Below are 17,982 nucleotides of genomic sequence, written 5' to 3' on the forward strand. Positions count from 1 at the left end.
ATCCCAAGATGGTAGTGTCATCACAGATGAAAAGGAGAAAATTGAAAGATGGAGAGAATATTTCGCAAACCTTCTGAACAGATCAGACCCATCTTCTTACACAGATATCCAGAAGCAGAAATGGACGTAGAGGTTAATCTTGGTCCAATCACTGAGCATGAGGTGAACGAGGCAATACAACCACAAAAAAATGGCAAGGCCCCAGGTATTGACAAAATCAGTGCGGAAATGCTTAAAGCGAACTCGCAAGAAATGTCCAAAATTCTCAGTAAATTGTTCACCAACATTTGGGAAAAGGAAGAAATACCAGAGGATTGGCAGAAAGGCATCATCCATAACATAACCAAGAAAGGAGACCTGGGAAATTGTGCTAACTGGCGTGGAATCACACTCCTGTCCGTAACGAGCAAAATTTTTAATAGAATCCTTCTGAAAAGAATCTCACCTCACATTGAAAACATTCTTAGAAAAGAGCAGGCAGGGTTCAGAAAAGGGAAGTCATGTAGTGACCACATATTTACCCCGAGACAAATCCTGGAGCAAAGCATTGAATGGAACAGCCCCCTCTACACTATTTTTGTCGATTTTGAAAAAGCCTTTGACAGCTTACACAGAGAGTCCCTGTGGAAAATACTCCGCCATTATGGTATGCCGATGAAGATAGTCAACTTAATAAAAGCAATGTACAGCAACTACCAATGCCAAGTGATCTGTGGTAACAATTTAACAGACAGCTTTAATGTAACAACTGGTGTAAAACAAGGCTGCATACTCTCCCCGCTTCTGTTTATCCTGGCTCTAGACTGGCTCATGAAAAATACAATTGATGGTAAGAAGAGAGGCATTCGCTGGACACTGACATCCTTTCTGGAAGATATAGACTACGCAGATGATATCCCGTTAGTTTCCAGTACACACAGAGACGCCTCAGAGAAACTAAACGTACTACACAAGAACGCCTCGAAAATTGGACTGAAAATAAATTTCGATAAGACTGTGTACATAAGGGTGAATCCAAAACATGACAGTGAAATTAGGATAGATGAACATATCATTGAAGAGGTAACAGAGTTCTCCTACCTCGGATCCAAAATAACAGACGACGGAAATGCAGAACACGATATCAAGCACAGAATTCAAAAGGCAAACCAGGCTTCCGGCATGCTGAAAAACTTTTGGAAATCAAAGCAAATAATGAGAAAGACAAAGCTGAAAATATACAAGAGCAATGTTTTAAGTGTACTGCTTTATGGAAGTGAAAGCTGGAAAATGACATCCTCCTTAATACAGAAACTAGAAGCCTTTCAGAACAAGTGTTTAAAAAGAATTTTTAATTTATTTTGGCCTACAAAAATAAGAACAGTGGATCTATTAAAGAAAGCTGACTGTACTAGCATTGAAAGCAAAATAAAAAGAAGAAGATGGCGTTGGCTGGGTCATGTGGCCAGAATGGAAAAAGGGTCACTTCCCAAGACAGCCTTGTACTGGACAGCAGATGGGAAGAGAAAGCGGGGAAGACCCAAAGAAACCTGGCGAAGGACCATGGAGAAAGAATTAAAGGAAGCAGGCCTGTCCTGGAATACAGCCACCGCAAAAGCAGCCGATCGCAAAAAGTGGAGATGTCTGGTGGATGCCCTATGTGCCTCAAGGCCCGAAGAGGATTAAGTAAGTAAGTAAGTGTCCATATCACTATCACATCGTCCCACATTCATCTCCCACTAGTCTGTGTCCACCTCCAAAGGCCCGGGATCACTCCCCAGTGATGTCTGCCTCCCATAGCCTCTGGTCTACTCTCCACTTGGAGTCCATTATCCCGTGGTTCCACGATCACTCCTCAGTGGTGTCCACCTTTCATAGCCTATGGTTCATTTCCCACTGATGTTCACCTCCAATAATCCTGGATTCATTCTCCCACTAGGGTCCACCTCACATAGTTCCAGGTTCACTTCCCATTCCCACTGCAGTCCATATCCTGTGGTTTTTATGATGTCCACCTCCCACAGGTGTCCTTATCCCAAATTTACAAGCTTACTCTTGAGTCCTGGCTTAACTCTCCGCTTGTTTCAACACCGCGTGGTCCCAGGTTTACTCCTCACGAGTGTATATATATCCCCATGTCTGTAAATAGTTGGTGAAAAAATTGTCAGAACTTTTTGAACACGCGAAAATAGACCAACACATGACACATCCCCGATTCATTTATAATACAATAAACAGGTCCATATTTGATCGTACCAAAAAAATAAAAATCCCAATTATTTGAGAGAGTACACACATTTCAGGCCCCGGGTATGAGTTAGTTGTAAAATGAAAGGAAGAGAACAATTCCTATTTTTTTGAAGGATGTGTTCACTCGTGCAGTTGTAAAATGAAAGGAAGAGAACAATTCCTATCTTTTTGAAGGATGTGTTTACTCGTGCTCGACACCAGAAGCTGCGTTATATTCACTCCTGTTAGTGTTAATTTATTAAGCTGATTCTTTCATTTATTTGGATTAATTCTTAAAGAAGAAGAAGAAGAAGAAGAAGAAGAAGAAGAAGAAGAAGAAGAAGAAGAAGAAGAAGAAGAAGAAGAAGAAGAAGAAGAAGAAGAAGAAGGAGGAGGAGGAGGAGGAGGAGGAAGAGGAGGAGGAGATGGCTGTAGTGCGGTGGTGCGGTCGTGTATGGGGGAAAAAGAAATAAAAAAAGAAAACAATCACGGTCGTGAGCAAAACATACTTCCGCTGAGAGCTTTCGAAGAAAAATATTTATTTCCCATTGTTTGGTTTTTTTTTCCGGTTGACCTGAAACAGAAAGCATGGGGAGGAAAATAATCATTAATCAGTCGAAATTATGTGTGTGCCAGTAGCAAAATAGAAACGGCCCGGTCCCAACACACGCTGTGCATGTTAGTTGATTGTTGACTACGCGTTATAGATATTATGCGCTTGGCTAAGAAGCTCATAACATTGCCATCCGGAAGTATAACGGACCAACACACAAAACTGTGTGTATCCATGAACGTTTCTGGTCAGGTTAATACAGTTCAGTGAGCATTACTCATAAACGCGGATGGCAAAAAAAAAACAAAAAAAACAAAGACCTGAGTGACGTCAACTTCGAACTATCTATAGATAGTATGCAGATGACGTCAATCAGGCCTTTGTTATTGTTTTTGCCATCCGCGTTTGTGAGTTGTTCTCACTAAACTGTATTAACCAGACTATAAAAGTTCATGGTTACACAGAGTTTGTGTGTTGGTCCGTTATACTTCCGGATGGCAATGTTGTGAACTCCTTGGCCAAGCGCATTCTATCTATACTGTCACTGTCACCCCTTTCTCGTCTGTGGCAGTGAATACATCCACCTCTAGTGGAGCGTGCAGGTGGAATGATAATAATAATATACCTAGCTGACGACAATTGTTTTGTCTGTTTGACGAAACAAATAAAGTTTCCGGTTTTTTTTTAAGTCGGCGTTTGAAACGGAATAATAATAAAAACTGATTTTTTCGAGACACGAAATAAAACTTTCTCCTTTGTTGGTTATGTTTTTTGACGTTACGAATTTTTATTTTTTTTAATGTCAGCACTTAACAGAATATATCGAGCAAAATCTCAGTTGGAAATCCGAAAATAGTCGGAAGATTTACAGGCCTGAATATCCCATATTTACTCCCTACTGACGTCCACCTATAGTTCGGGTTCACTTCCTGCTGCAATCCACCTCACATTGTTCTGGGTGTCTATCTCAATCTCAAAAAGTGGGCACATTTCCCTCTTGTCCAATCCCTAATTGTTTACATCTTAGTTACAGTCCCCAGTTCACTCCTCACCAGCCCATAGTCCCAGGTTTACTCCCCACTGATGTTCACATACCATAGTCTTGGTTTTGTCTCCACGGGTTATTATATCCCAGTCCAGGGTGCACCCAGGTTCACTTCCCGCTTGTCTACATTTCGTCTTGTCCTATTCCCCATTACTGTCTACACAACCCAGGGTCACAAGGTTTCCTCCCCTCTAAGACTAAGAGATGGGGGAACGAATGAGTTCAAACTGAAATTCAGTATGTAATAGTTTCCAATTTACTACCCCGAGAACCCAATCCTAAATACCTTGGCATTACATTGGACAGACAACAAAATTGTCGCAAACACAATGACGGAACTTAAATAAAATCGCAAAAAGAAAAAGCCTGAAGAGAAAACTCGCAAGTATGGTGAATCGTGGTCTTCGTAAAGTTATGGCCTGATACCGACCAAAAAATGACGTCAAAATGCCAGTCTTTTGCCTCAAAAGAAAACAAATCGTGAGTTGTATTCAATAGTTCAACTAACGACAACTCACTAGGCGGTGCAAAAACCAAATAATGACGTCAAACCGCCAGTCCTTTTGGATTTCAGTATCAGGCTATAACATAAAGATGGCTACGGGTCAATCCACCCCCTTTGCATATATCAAGGGAAATAAATGTGTTAAAATTAAAAACGTTTGGCCCACTGCACTTGGCAATTAATTTATTCAGTTACATCCCCTTTGTTTCCGGTTTCTTGTGTTGCACGCACGTTGTTTGCATCCGATCGATTGATTGTTATTGTTACTTTCTCGTCAAGATCACCATCCTCAAGGTAAGTAGACCCTTTGTACTTTTTCAAACTTTATATTTTGTTTAATTGTTGGTTAAAATGAGTTCTAGTGGCATAGGTCTTTAGATACGGATGTTAGCTTATTATTATTCAGACACGAGGAAACAGCAAGATACTGGAAAAAGAACGTTTTAAAACAAATGAAAGAAGGAATTTTTTTTTCATCTAGAATTGTAAATAACTGGAATAAACTGCAAGAAACCACAGTATCAGCAAAAAATTTGAATAAATTCAAAGCAGAGTTGGAGATAAGCAACACCCTAGGAAACAAGTTCAATTATAAAAATTGGTCCAATCATTAATAGATGAGGAGGAGCGAAGGAGACTACACCAAGTCTAAAAGCTATGCAGAGGTATCCAGGTATTATTAGTTTTAGCACGAGTCAGCAGTGTTCAAGTTCAAGCTCCCGTTTACATTGGCAGTGGCAGTTCATAGTTCCTTTGACTTTGGGCTCAATCCACCAGCCAAGGGGGTGTATTTTCCCGCCCCCTAGTTGTTATTTTAGTTCTAATAAATAATGCTTTTCCATATATTTAATTGAATTATGCCACTGTTTCAAGTCAATATGAAGTCTGCTTTTCTTGATATTGATGCTTTTGAACTTTGGGGTCATCATCCATAACATACTCAGCTGAACACGATGTATCATTCCTTTTACAGAATGGGGAGAAACTGTGTTAAAAAGAGAGAGCCTTTTAACAAGGAGGATATGAAGAATGCCATACAGGCAGTGAAATCAGGAGAAAGGGGGTACAAGAAAGCTGCCTCTACTTTTAACGTCAAAAGGGAAACATTGAGAGACCAAGTCAAAGGTAAGTGTTATATAATACGTAATCCATTTCAATGTTTGCGAAGCAATGCAAGTTGTTATTGAAGTTGATCAACAAGTTATCTGAACCAAAAATTGAGTGTATTCGTTATTTTTCTTTGAAAAAAGAAAAACAGGTTGCATTTCAAATTAAATGTGTTGTACGTTTTAGATGTCTGATGGATCTGTGAAAGCAAAATGTGAATTTGATATTCTTGAAGGTATGTAAAGAACATCTAAGTCAACAAGTTTTATAAAATTCCCATTTTTTCCCGATATCTCCAAATCCCCTAACCACAGATATGTTTCAATGGGCCCTGGGCGAAAGACCTACTTGACAAGTGAAGAAGATGAATTAGTCGAGTGCCTTAAAATAATGGCGAGATGGGGATTTGCCTTTACGAACCAAGAGGTTCCGTACTTGGTCGGGGAGTATGCTGCGTCCAAGCCCAAGAATCCATTCAAGAATGGCATGCCAACTGAGGATTGGCTCTCATGATTCTTCAAGAGACACCCTATCCTCACCTCTCGACTGCCGGAACAAATGAAGACAGCTCGAGCTAAGTCTACAGCAAATGCAACCATTGTGGAGGAATGGTGTGTTTTGGTTTAATCCACACTTGAGGAAAACAACCTGATGAATAGCCCTCATCGAATACTTATGTTGATGAAACCGGGATGCCCCTGGACCCTAAGCAACTCGGGGTTAACCGTGAAAAAAATATTTCACATCTATTTCGTGTCATTGGTGGTTTTGGCTGCGACTCCATTACTGTAAATGGATGTGCAAGTGCTAATGGTGTAATCCCCCCCCCCCCCCCCCCCCCCCCCCCCGCACTATGTCATGTATGCCGCGAAGAACTTATGGTCTGAATGGATAAAGAATGGACCAGAAAATTGCAGATACACAACAAACGAGAAAGGATGGATGGATAAATGGATAGCATTTGGTTTTTGATTGGACTGGTTTCAAAAGCTTTTTATCCCTTCGATTCCTGCTGAAAGGCCAGTTGTTTTGATATTTGACGGTCATAAGTCCCACGTCAGTGTCCTTAGGACACTGTCTTATTAATGATAATGTCTGCTGTAAGAAACAATGTGATTTTACTAAAACTATGAAAAACTGTTGGAACCTAAGTTTTGATTTTGTTTTAGGAATGACTGATATAAATCGAATAGTTTTCAATTTAAATCAAGTTGGTGCAAAATTACTTTCTTACTTTTAATTTCAATATTGTTTTTATGACAAATGTTCAGGGGGGTGGATTTACCACGAATAAATGTTGATGAAATTTTTGTGGTAATACTGTTTTTCCTCGTGAGTTATGTATTGTATAAAAACCAAAATGTTTTTTGTGTTGAATTACAAGGTTATGTAGAGACCAAGTTATGGCGTAAACATCATTCACGAGGCCCCAGTTAGCTTGGGATTGAGAGTGAGAGTAAGTTTTGTGAAGTAGGGGGTGGATTTACCCTGGTTCACCCTACCACCTGGGGAGCCTCACCACAGGTACTGAGAATGTCTGCTTTGGCACTGTGCTACAGCGTGGGAGAATACTGTGCCCATGTTTAGATGAGGAGCCCACATGTAAACCGCATTGACATCTGATTAAGAGAATCAATAAGAATAATAATAACAGGATGTCTCAAGTCAACTACAACTCAGTGGCTCCCAACACTGAGCGGCATTGCACCACCAAGTCTTAGACGACGAGACGCCAATCAAAGGATGCATGCAAGATTGATGAAGCCACAGATAATGCTCCTATAAAAATAATCATAAAGGGAGCACCTTCAACAACATGACTCAAATTCAAATCGAGAAGACCTTCCACCTAACAAAAATGGTAGACCAGTGTGGAGAACTGGAGAGAAATGTGGAACAGGACAGGGAAACACCATAAGGATGAAACATCATAAAAGATCCCACTAAAGCTAAAAGAATGCCTGCATTCCACAATGGCAGCCAGGAAATACTGGGTTTCTCAAATCCCTCTTCACAGGACATGGCAGAACTACAGCAAATATGTCTGTCATCTGCATTTTTTGCCAAATTGGGACCTAAAATTTGCCAAAAGTTGCTAAAAAAAACCCCCCAAAATTTGCAAAAAAGACAAAAATTTGCCAAAAAATTTGCCGAGAACTTAGCGTTGCAGTAAAAATTAACACGCGATACAGAAAAAAAATACATATATAAAAGACAATTTATTACATTTAAGGAGGCTACATTTATTAATTTATGCAATAGCGTTGTTACAAAGATTTTAAAGGATCATTATCCGTAGAGAGTAGCTTCCCTTGGTTTGGGCCCAGGCAAAGCTGCAACATTTCTCAAATTTCGCACTTTTTTTTTCGTTATTTTGTTTTCGCTTCTTTTTTTTTCCCCCAAATTTGCCATGATTTGCCAATTTTGGGAAATTTGCCAAAATTTGCGGATCGCCCTGATATTTGCGGCTGCAAATTGCCATTTGCGGCCGCAAAAAATGCAGATGACAGATATGTGCAGATGGAAACTTGGGAACAGTGATGCCATGCCGGAAATGTCAGGCAGTTCCAGAGATCAGTGAACACATCGTCCTCCACTGTCCAGTAACTTGACTTGATTGAAGGTGGCTATGAAACAGTCCTAAGGGCTGAAGATGACTTTCGAAGCTGGGTTGACGAAATGAATTTGGAGGTGTAGCCATACGCTACTACGACTGTCTACAGCCCAGGGTCACAAGGTTTCCTCCCCGCTTATACTTATAGATGGGGGAAAGAATTCTGCAATTAAGTAATAGTTTTCCAATCTCTAGCTGATCTCGAGGAGGACATAGACGTAGTCACATTAGACACAGATCAAGGAAGTCTACTTAACTTGTCATGAGGTATTGGGTGTATTGTAAAGAATCGGAACATAAAGAATGGGTAAGTCCAATCACCATGGAGTTGATTAAAGAGGAGAACAAGTGAATGCAAGTCGAACAAGGGCTTCAAGACTGGATGCACAAAAGTGGTATCGAGCCACAGCTAAGGAAGCCAAAAATCTGTGAAGAAAGACAAGAAGGTATTCAAGAAAGACTTGCAGAGAAGGCAGAAGCAGCAGCAACAGGACACATGAAGATTCTTTGTCAAACTACCAAGACACTTGCTGGAAAATATATGGGGAAACCAGAGGTGCCAGTTAAAGATAAAGATAGGAAAAAATTAGGATGGTCAAAAAAATGAGTTACTGTTACACGTTTGTGTTGAGAATATTGGCTATTAAGTTTAAATGCTGGCTAACTTTGCGGCGTTTGTGTGCGTTGAACCCGTGACCTCAAGAAGTCGGGGGAGAGTGGCTCTAGATAAACTACAGCGTCGTGATAGTTTATATGGTACAGTCATGATCTCAGTGGCATGGCCAAGCAGAGTTGTCGTACTAGTAAGGTCACAGGTCCGCCTAGTTTTTATTCTGTTTTCTACAGGCACTTTCCTACTCACTTCATTTCTTGTTATTATCAACATAAGTGCCTGCGCCACTCACTTTTCTGAATTAAAAACATTCACCCCAAGACAAAAGGGAATTGGATGCAAATAGGAAACAGATGTAGGTCCCAAGAGCACACTATCAGTGTACTTAGCTTGAGATCACTTTTAAGTCTCATCTAGACATCAGCACAGGATCCCAGTAAGAGGAACACACTCAAATGTTTACAAGACAAACTCAAAACAAGAACATAACGATAAGTACATAACAGAGAGATGATTTACAAGGAAATTAATATCACCTCCCAAAACAAACAATGTAAAATTGACTGTTTCCCCTCCCCTCTCAGCCAAGGACCCGACCCTGGCATAGGCCATGACAAAACAAAGTAATCCCATTCCAAGACAATGACAGAAAGCAACTCAGAAATCAAATACAGGGGGTTTGTAACACATGTAGGTTATATCAGCGGCAGTAAAAAGGAAGAAAATGGGATAGTAAAAAGTTCTAGAATTATAATTAAAGCACCCAAGAAAAAGTAAGACACAGGGGAACTGGGAACAAATAGGGATCAGACGTAGATTCCGAGAGCATACCACCAATGTACTTAGTTTGAGATCATCTATAAGTCTCATGCGGACAGAAACACAAAATCCAGCAAAGAGGGACATACTCAAATGCTTACATTATACATTCAATACAACAAATATAATAAACATAACAGAGAGATGATTTACAAGGAAAAAAATATCAACTCCCAAAACAATAACTATGTATTTGACTGTTTCCCTCCCAGCCAGGAGAAAACCAAGTAATCTCATTCCAAGACAAAGACAGAAAGCATGTTGGAAAACAGATATAAGGGGATAGAAGACACAGTATGTACCTCCCTGCCCACTATGGGAGGTCAGGAACTCCACCCAGAGATACAGGGGGATAATAGAAGACAAGCGACCTCGACCTCCTGCCCACCGTGGGACCCCACCCAGCACAAGTTCAAAGGAGCAAGGCCAAATTTCAAGAGTATGGTTACCGATAATGAACAAAACAGTGGCCTACTTTCCAAAGAGCTAAAACGGGACACCCTAACACACAATACCGCCATGACCCAGAATAGCAGAATACTCGGACAATTATAATATAATCTAAATTTAGAGCCTTTCTGTTCCTTGTTCTAATTTGCTATTCAAAAAAGCATAATCCTGGGACATGCAAGGGTCATTTTCATACATGATATAAATATAAAGTCCATTTTTTTTTCTTCAAAGTTTTCTCTGATTGCCAAATCCAGACAGTCCCGATTTTATCAGAACAGTTGGCAGCTATGCACTGCTAGCGACGCTACTCAACTGTTGTGTGATCTATGCTGTGATATCTCCAGGTTTAGCATTAAAAAGAAAGAACTAAGACCACTGATACATTTTCAATTTTATTCTCCCAAAACATTCCCCATTTCCTTGTCTACCAGTCTTTAATCGAAGAGACCTGTTGGGAGAAAAAAAAAAATGAGAATTTTAATTGTGAGTATTAGCGTTCATTACAGCATGAGCAAATAAATTGAAATTTAAATACTGTAAATCTAAAGCCTGAGCAGTGCAAGCATTTTATGATGCGTCAAATTTACTACAATTCAAATTGGAGAGTGAAAAAGCACATGTGATTGCGCTATATGTATTTAGTTAAGTACATAAGTAATCATTAGCTATGACTTGATACGACTGTAGGAACAAGATAAACACATGCAATTAGAAATTTATTCTATATTTGAAAAAAAAAAAAAATGACGAAAAAATCTTAATTTTTAACCTAAAAAGGAATAAAGAAAAATGAATATAACAACTTTAAAAAAAAAAAAAAATAACAAAATACCAAACACGGAACATTTCTGGCTCAAAACCTTTCTTCAGCCAACAACAAAAAATAATAAAACAAAGATAAAGAGAAAGAGAGAGAGAGAGAGAGAGAGAGAGAGAGAGAGAGAGAGAGAGAGAGAGAGAGAGAGAGAGAGAGAGAGAGAGAGAGAGAGAGAGAGATATGGAGAAATACTCACCGAATCCCATGTCGTCATCGGATTCTTCAGACTCTTCCTTCTTCTCCTCCTTCTTGTCTTCAGCTGGTAGGATGATATAAACATTAAATAGATGAAAAAACAGACAAAAAACAACTAATACCCACATCCCTTACATTTTGTAGTTAATTCCAATTCCGTTGTATTTTCTCAACACCTTATTCTATTTCACTTTCAAGACTGCACTACACAATTCCTCCCTGCCTCCCCTTGTTTGACTTAATTGCACCTTGTATAAATATCTAATATTTTATTTTAATTCATGCCTCTTTACAAAGGAGCATACTATTTCCTGCCTCATCAATGTTTTTGTTTATTCAGCGCCACGATCACATTCTCATTCGTCTGTAATGTTTCATTCATTCTATTTTGCTTATAAAGGGGAAGCCCGAAACGTCCACATCTGTTTTCGTTTATTATATTGAAGCTTACATTCAATTTCACATTATTTATCAAAACAAAACATGTAGAGCACAATGGATGACTGAAGTGCAGTTATGGGCAGAAAATACATTATCATTTTCCTCCAAAAATTTAAGTTTTAAAAATCTGAGCCTGAGAAAATATTTTTGATAGAAAAATATATTTTCCATTTAAATTATTTTTTTTTTAAATAAACAAAAAAATAAATAAATAAAAATGTCCATTTATATGACTAATATTAAGCCTGAAGTGTACTATTTTGCAAGCCGCCTTGTATTGACAGCTATAACACTGTAGACATAAATCGAGACCCAAGTTGATGAAATTGCCTTGGCATTCCATATAGAAATATACTGTAGTTAATCCTAACAAATATCCAATATCACCCAGATTAGAATGTAATGCCTTGTGCGATTGACCCTCTCAGTCCCACTTTAGCACAGGGAACATTTTACAAAGTCAGACAAACATAAAAGCAGGGTACAAGAATTCAGAGATAAAATAATGATCAGGCATACCTGCAGGAGCATCACCACCAGCAGGAGCAGCAGCAGCACCACCACCAGCTGCTGGAGCAGCACCAGCTGAAGACCCAACTTTGGTAATGAGATCCTTTACATTAACTCCCTCAAGGGCTTTGGCAAAGAGACCTGCAAAGAGGGGGGCAAACATGTTACGATCATCAATGTATTAATAAATAAAAAAACGTCAACCTTTTATTTACCAGAGGCTCCTACCCTCAAAAGCCCCAAAGAAGAATCAGAAGGGAAAAAAAAAGAAAAAAAAGTGGAATTTTTTTAGAGACCAAAAAGCGGAATCAAGTTACTGTAATTGACTTTGACATTGCTTTGACACAGAAAATGTAATAGACAATCCAAAAGTATTCCAATGATTCAATATCAAATGTGTAAAAGTTTGCAATCCAGAGAAATGATAAAAAACAGTTCATGTACTAATATATAGATACCTGCAATCCAGAAATGAAACGATACAATAAAGATACATATATCCAAAACACAATTAAATTGAAAGAAATGAGTAACTTAAAATATAATAGCCTAAGGGAATAAATACTCTTGCCTTAGAAATATGATTTTTTTTTTTAATGTCTCTACTAAACAGTGCTGATGGTGACAAAAAGTGAAAAAGTAGGAAAATGTTGAACGATTAAGCCCCATTTCTACTGCACTAAACCCCACTTTTAGAGCAATTGAGATGATAGACTATCATTGATACTCTAACTTCTGGAGAGTGAGAAACTGCACCTGTGTGTTCCACCACACATCAACTCTCTCATTGCTAGCACATTGTTTCCAGAAAATTAATTTTAAAAAGGAGGAAATTCCTCCTCTGGACTCCAAAATCGCGGATTTCCGCGGATCCGAGGAAAACCATCAGCACTGACTAAAACTAAAACACAAATTTTCCTGGAATACAGAACTGCGGAATGTAAACATTATGTGGAATGATTCCGCGAAAAGCAGAAGGGTAGGAGCCTCTGTATTACGCATACTTCATTCAAGGAGATAAACTTGCCTCGCGCAGCTTACAATTACAAAAGTCAAAAGTGAAGATTAACTCTTACCATTATCATTTCCTCATCTAGCTGAGAAACACCTGAATTATTTGTGGTTTATATATTTTTATAGTCTAAATGACTCCTATTTGTTGTCAAAGAGTAAACTTTCCTATCCTTGATCAAAACACAATTCATATCAGACAGTGTTTGACTTTGTTTTCTATGAGTTGAGTGATTTGGTTGTGAATTAAAATCATCAAGTTCTATAAAATATCGATTTCATCTTAGTTACCATTCTATTTTCAATGTATTGCAAAACAGAGAGACAAACACATCCACCTCTATATCAAATATTTATTCTTTCTGGCTAAAGACAATGGACGAGGACTAGCACTTTGTAATAGTCCAATACTAATACTAATAGTAGCACAATGAGGCCAGTCATGGGTCAGATAGTTGTCGAGGGTAGAGGTTTAACGGCTTTTGGATTTTCAGCTATACTAAATGTTCTTTCGTTCGGTGCTGTGATGACATGACAACAAAAAGGCATAATGTGGGCAACAAAAAAGCATCCAACACACAATTTGATCAAAAGAGCACAATGATGCACCTTTTTTGCGTACAGTTGTAGCGCTGTAACTATCGGTAATGGGGAAGATATCAGGAATTTTAAAAGACAAACCTGGCCAGTAAGGCTCGACTGAAACACCAGCAGCTTTAAGGATGGTAGAAAGTTTTTCACTCTGGAGAGGAAAAATGAAAAATGTAATAATTAATAATCAAGTAAAAAAAATGTTCAAATAACTTGAAAATGATTCAAACAAAGCTTTAAAATTCTGCTAAACCAGTTTGGGATCATTGCTATTAGTATAAAATAATTCATTTGGTCTGACAATATAACTTTATCCTCCCACATATAAAAATAGTAAATGATAACACTGAAAACATTATGGACTAAAATAATACATAACTAAATGAAAAATCTCTATGAATATCAATATTGCTGGGTAGCCATGATCAGAAGATAATGGAGAAAAGGCATCCTGAAATCTGGCATGAATAAAGTTTAGATATCCTAACAACAATTTTTTTTTAATTTTTTTATAAAACCTAAAATGTAGACCTGTAAATGAGCTCTATAAAAATTGACTGAAACTGAAAATCTTCTTCGTAATTCGTCGTAGCGGTAAAATCCAAAGAATCAAAATGAAAGGTAAACTGCAAGCTCACTTGAACAAAGCAATGGCAGAAAACTAATTAATTAGGCTAATTACCATTGTTCCTTATAATTAGGTACCCACATCAGTGAAGAAACTTAGAAACGGTCAACCAATTTGTTTACAACATGAGGCAATCAAGATGGGCTTGTAGTAATCATTTAACTTTCGATTTGAAGGTGTCTACATAACGAACTTCCAGTGTTCGAATTTTTCTTTTTCATACTTTTCCTGTCCAAGTAAATGTGGTCAATTTTGGCTTAGACGAAACAGTGAAATTTATCGCTCGGCGGCTCAGTTACAATTGGCTACGACAGGTTTGGAAAGTGAAAAAATTTCACGAAGGCTGTGTGAAAATACACTGGGGTGTGTTCAGACACTGCAATTCTAAAAAGCGTCGCTTAGCCTTGGCAATATATAGGCCTGTAAATGAGCTCTATAAAAATTGACTGAAACTCTTCGACAAACTGAAGATTCAATTATTTTTTAAAAAATAAGGGCATCAATGGAGAGGAATGGAGAGGAGAGTGATAAATACAATACATTAAAATGGTGTTATTTCTTACTGGAAGTATGACTGCCATAATTTGATGTAGAAGGAATGCTAAATAAGCATGTCATTCATATATGATATATGTAAAGATGACTTCATCAAAGTCATATTCCTGCCTCTGGAATTTTTTTTGACATAGAAAAATAATCACCATTATCATCTTTAACTTCTAGCCATGACCAATTGAATTTATTCCTCACACTCACATCTTTAACTTTATCGATGCTCGACAAGTCTGAATTGCGATCCACGAACAGCTCAGCCATTGTGAGAACATTAGAATAATGTAGCAATGAGCAAACTTGATTTTCAATCAGTAAATGACAGAGAAAAAAAAACTTAAATAAATATGACTTCTGGCCAATACACTGAATTATTAAGTAGAAGTGAATTATCAAGAAGAAACTTCGGCAGGCGTAGCGGAAAAAATTCAAAGAATCGAAATGAAGGTAAATCGCCACAAAACAGCAAGCTCGCTTGGGCTTGAGCAAAACAATGGCAGAAAACTTCCTGATTGCACGGGAATTAATTAGGCTACTTACCATTGTTCCTTATAATCAGGTACTCAATCAGTGAAGAAACGGTCAACCAGTTTGTTTACAATGTGAGGCAATCGAAATGTGCTTGTAGCAATCTATCCAAATCTAACTTTCGATTTAAAGGTGTCTCCATCATCTACTAGAGATGTTACTTCCGGCATTCGCATTTTATTTTTTTTTATATTTTTAAAACCCAGCTTGTAATTGTGGTCAATTTTGGCTTAGACGAAACAGTGAAATTTATCGCTCGGCGGCTCAGTTAAAATTGGCTACCGTTGGGATCACGACAGGTTGGAAAGTGAAAAAATAATTTAACGAAGGCTGTGTGAAATTACACTGGGATGTGTTCAGTCACGCCAATTCTAAAAAGCGCCGCTTAGCCTTGGCAATAAATCCATCGTTAATATTAACGGCTCCCATGAGCTATGCGTAGCGTTATGGAACACTCCTAATTACTTTACGGTCATTCGACTACGATTTGTGAATTCTTTCTTTCTTACCTTTTTTTTTTAAATATTTGAATTTGACAAATTGACTGATTTCAGTTAATTGACTGAGAATTTACAGGTCTAAATATATCCATCGTTAATATAAACAGCCCATGAGCGATGCTTAGCGCTGTGGAACATTCCTAATAAACTTTACAGTCATTCGACTACGATTCATGAATTCTTTCTTTATTCAATTCTTTCTTCCCTTTTTTAAAATATTTGAGAATGACGAATTGACTGATTTCAGTTATTGCCAAGGATTTATCTTGGACAAATGTTTTTGTGAATTGTTTCTGTGTGCAGTATAATTTCCTTATTTAAAACTAAGGAAATCCTACTCTTTTAAAACCTAGGACTTGACAAGTCATTGGCAGGGATTTGTCACCACTTCGTCCTGTTTTTTTGTTTTCCGCGAATCCAAAAACAGTAATTTTTGTTTTGATATGATTTTAACCTGTCTTGGAATTCACGAAAAGACAAAACTTAAAAACAAATGCCAATGAGTGTAGACTCGGACCTTTCACAATGATTGACCAAGGAATGAATTATTAGAATTTTAGAAGCGACAGGATTCGAGATTCGTATGCACACAAATCGAGGCTCGACTGCAATCACCGCATGCAGCTGAAGAGTTCCAATTTGACACCTTGGCATTGGCAGTTGAACCATCACTACAATAATCAATTTTCGTAATCTCAGACATGTCTGACAACAATCACAGTCACAGCGGATGGATAACGAGGGAGACCTTCCATAAGCTACTACATCCCAAGTATTCTTGTTCTAGTAGGGGGTTTGAGAGGGGGGAAACTTTTTTTTTTTAAGTCTCCCCCCTCCCAAACCCCCTACACTAGAACTTCTAGGGGGTTTGGGAGGGGGGAGACTTTAAAAAAAAAAAAGTTTCCCCCTCCCAAACCCCCTACTAGAACAAGAATACTTGGGATGTAGTAGCTTATGGAAGGTCGCCCGAAAACGAGGTTGGGGGGGGGGGGGGGGGGGGGGGAGGAGAGAGAGAGAGAGGAGAGAGAGAAGAGAGAGAAGAGAGAGAGAGAGAGAGAGAGAGAGAGGAGAGAGAGAGAGAGAGAGAGGAGGGAGGGAGGGAGGGAAAGCGGACTGGTTGTTAGAGTTTAGACTGAAAGAGAAGAAATGGTGGGGTACGGGTATGTGGGGACAAGGGAGAGAGAGCGGGTGAGAAGGGAGGGGACAGGGATTGTGGGGGAGAAGGGAGAGGGAGGGGGGAGCGGGAGAGTAAGTAGTTAGGGAGGAGCAGAAGAGGCAGAGTGAGTGTGAGGAAACGGTCAGCGTGAGGAGAGTGCATAGGGGGACGGGATGGAAGGAGAGAAGGACCGAGAAAGAGAGAGGAAGACGAGAAAGAGAGATAGGTAGGTGGGGAGAGAGGGATGGAGATAGAGAGGTGGAGGGATGAGGGGGAGAGTGTTCGAACTTACTGTGACGGTGACGGAGTCATCTGCCAAGATGAGGGCGGCATATACACAAGCAAGTTCGTCGTTTTGGGCCATCTTTGTTATTATTTGGTGGATTGTACGTTTAAGCTTAAAATAAGAGTGTACGTCGCCGATTTGGCCTTAGCTCCTTTGAGAACTATACACTTTACTAAGCTTCAGTGTTTAGAGAGGAAACGGAAGAGGATACCTAACAATTTTTGGTTTTACTTTCGCGAAAGGAAATTCCGGTTCGTACTTTTCCGTCCCAAAGTCGATTAGATTGATTTATTTATTTATCATTTTATTCACTTTTTAATTAATTTTTTTTTTTTTAATTCATTTATTTATTTGTGTATTATTTATGTATCATTCATTCATCTATCGTTTCAATAATTTATTGGATTTTTCATAAAATAAATCAATCAAATTCATCATGGGGAAATTTGTCTCTAGGGTCTATTCCAATGGAAGACTGGAATAACTCAGGCGTCAGCCGCAGAGCTAGGGCAACAGCAGCCTCTTATGGTTCTCACACTACTATGTTATGACGATCGACCCAATCAGCAAAGTCAGGTCCGCACTCGTGCACCGTTGCGAACCCGCCCAGTAGCATCGTCACAACACACCGTTCAAGTAGATGCTCTGCCGTTTCGGGTTCTTGCCCACATCGGGTACATGTGGGACAGGTGGAAAGTCCCCACTGATGAAGCGCATTTGCTGTTAGGCAGCTCCTCGACCGAAGTCGATTCGCAGTGTATCCTCTTACTGGTATCAAAGCCTGGCAACTTCTCACCAAGCTTAGGGGAGTGTACGTCCCCGCCCCCCACGAGGGATTGAATTCGTCCAA

The 17,982-nt window shown here is 38.9% G+C and overlaps 1 protein-coding gene across 1 annotated transcript; it reads right to left on the bottom strand.

The window, feature by feature from the left end:
• Positions 1-10,296: 10,296 nt before the first annotated feature.
• Positions 10,297-17,343, bottom strand: LOC144956969 (uncharacterized). The gene is made up of 5 exons (XM_078887836.1): positions 17,139-17,343; positions 13,573-13,633; positions 11,890-12,021; positions 10,931-10,993; positions 10,297-10,365 (listed from the first exon to the last, which is right to left on the bottom strand). Exons 1-5 carry the CDS (start codon positions 17,208-17,210, stop codon positions 10,352-10,354), a joined length of 342 nt encoding a protein of 113 aa, XP_078743962.1. The 5' UTR covers positions 17,211-17,343; the 3' UTR covers positions 10,297-10,351.
• Positions 17,344-17,982: the final 639 nt, after the last annotated feature.

Source organism: Berghia stephanieae, chromosome 11 (genome assembly GCF_034508935.2).
Source record: "Berghia stephanieae isolate SIO BIC M18660-M18661 chromosome 11, UCSD_Bste_1.3, whole genome shotgun sequence".
NCBI lineage: Eukaryota > Metazoa > Mollusca > Gastropoda > Nudibranchia > Aeolidiidae > Berghia > Berghia stephanieae.

Bases quoted from the DNA above. Each gene is read 5' to 3' on its own strand.
- LOC144956969 (XM_078887836.1), bottom strand. From the start codon at position 17,210: ATGGCCCAAAACGACGAACTTGCTTGTGTATATGCCGCCCTCATCTTG. The intron at 12,022-13,572 runs GTTTGTCTTTTA...CCCTCTTTGCAG, and splicing joins AGTCGAGCCTTACTGGCCAG to GTCTCTTTGCCAAAGCCCTT. The intron at 10,994-11,889 runs GTATGCCTGATC...TCATCCTACCAG, and splicing joins TGGTGGTGATGCTCCTGCAG to CTGAAGACAAGAAGGAGGAG.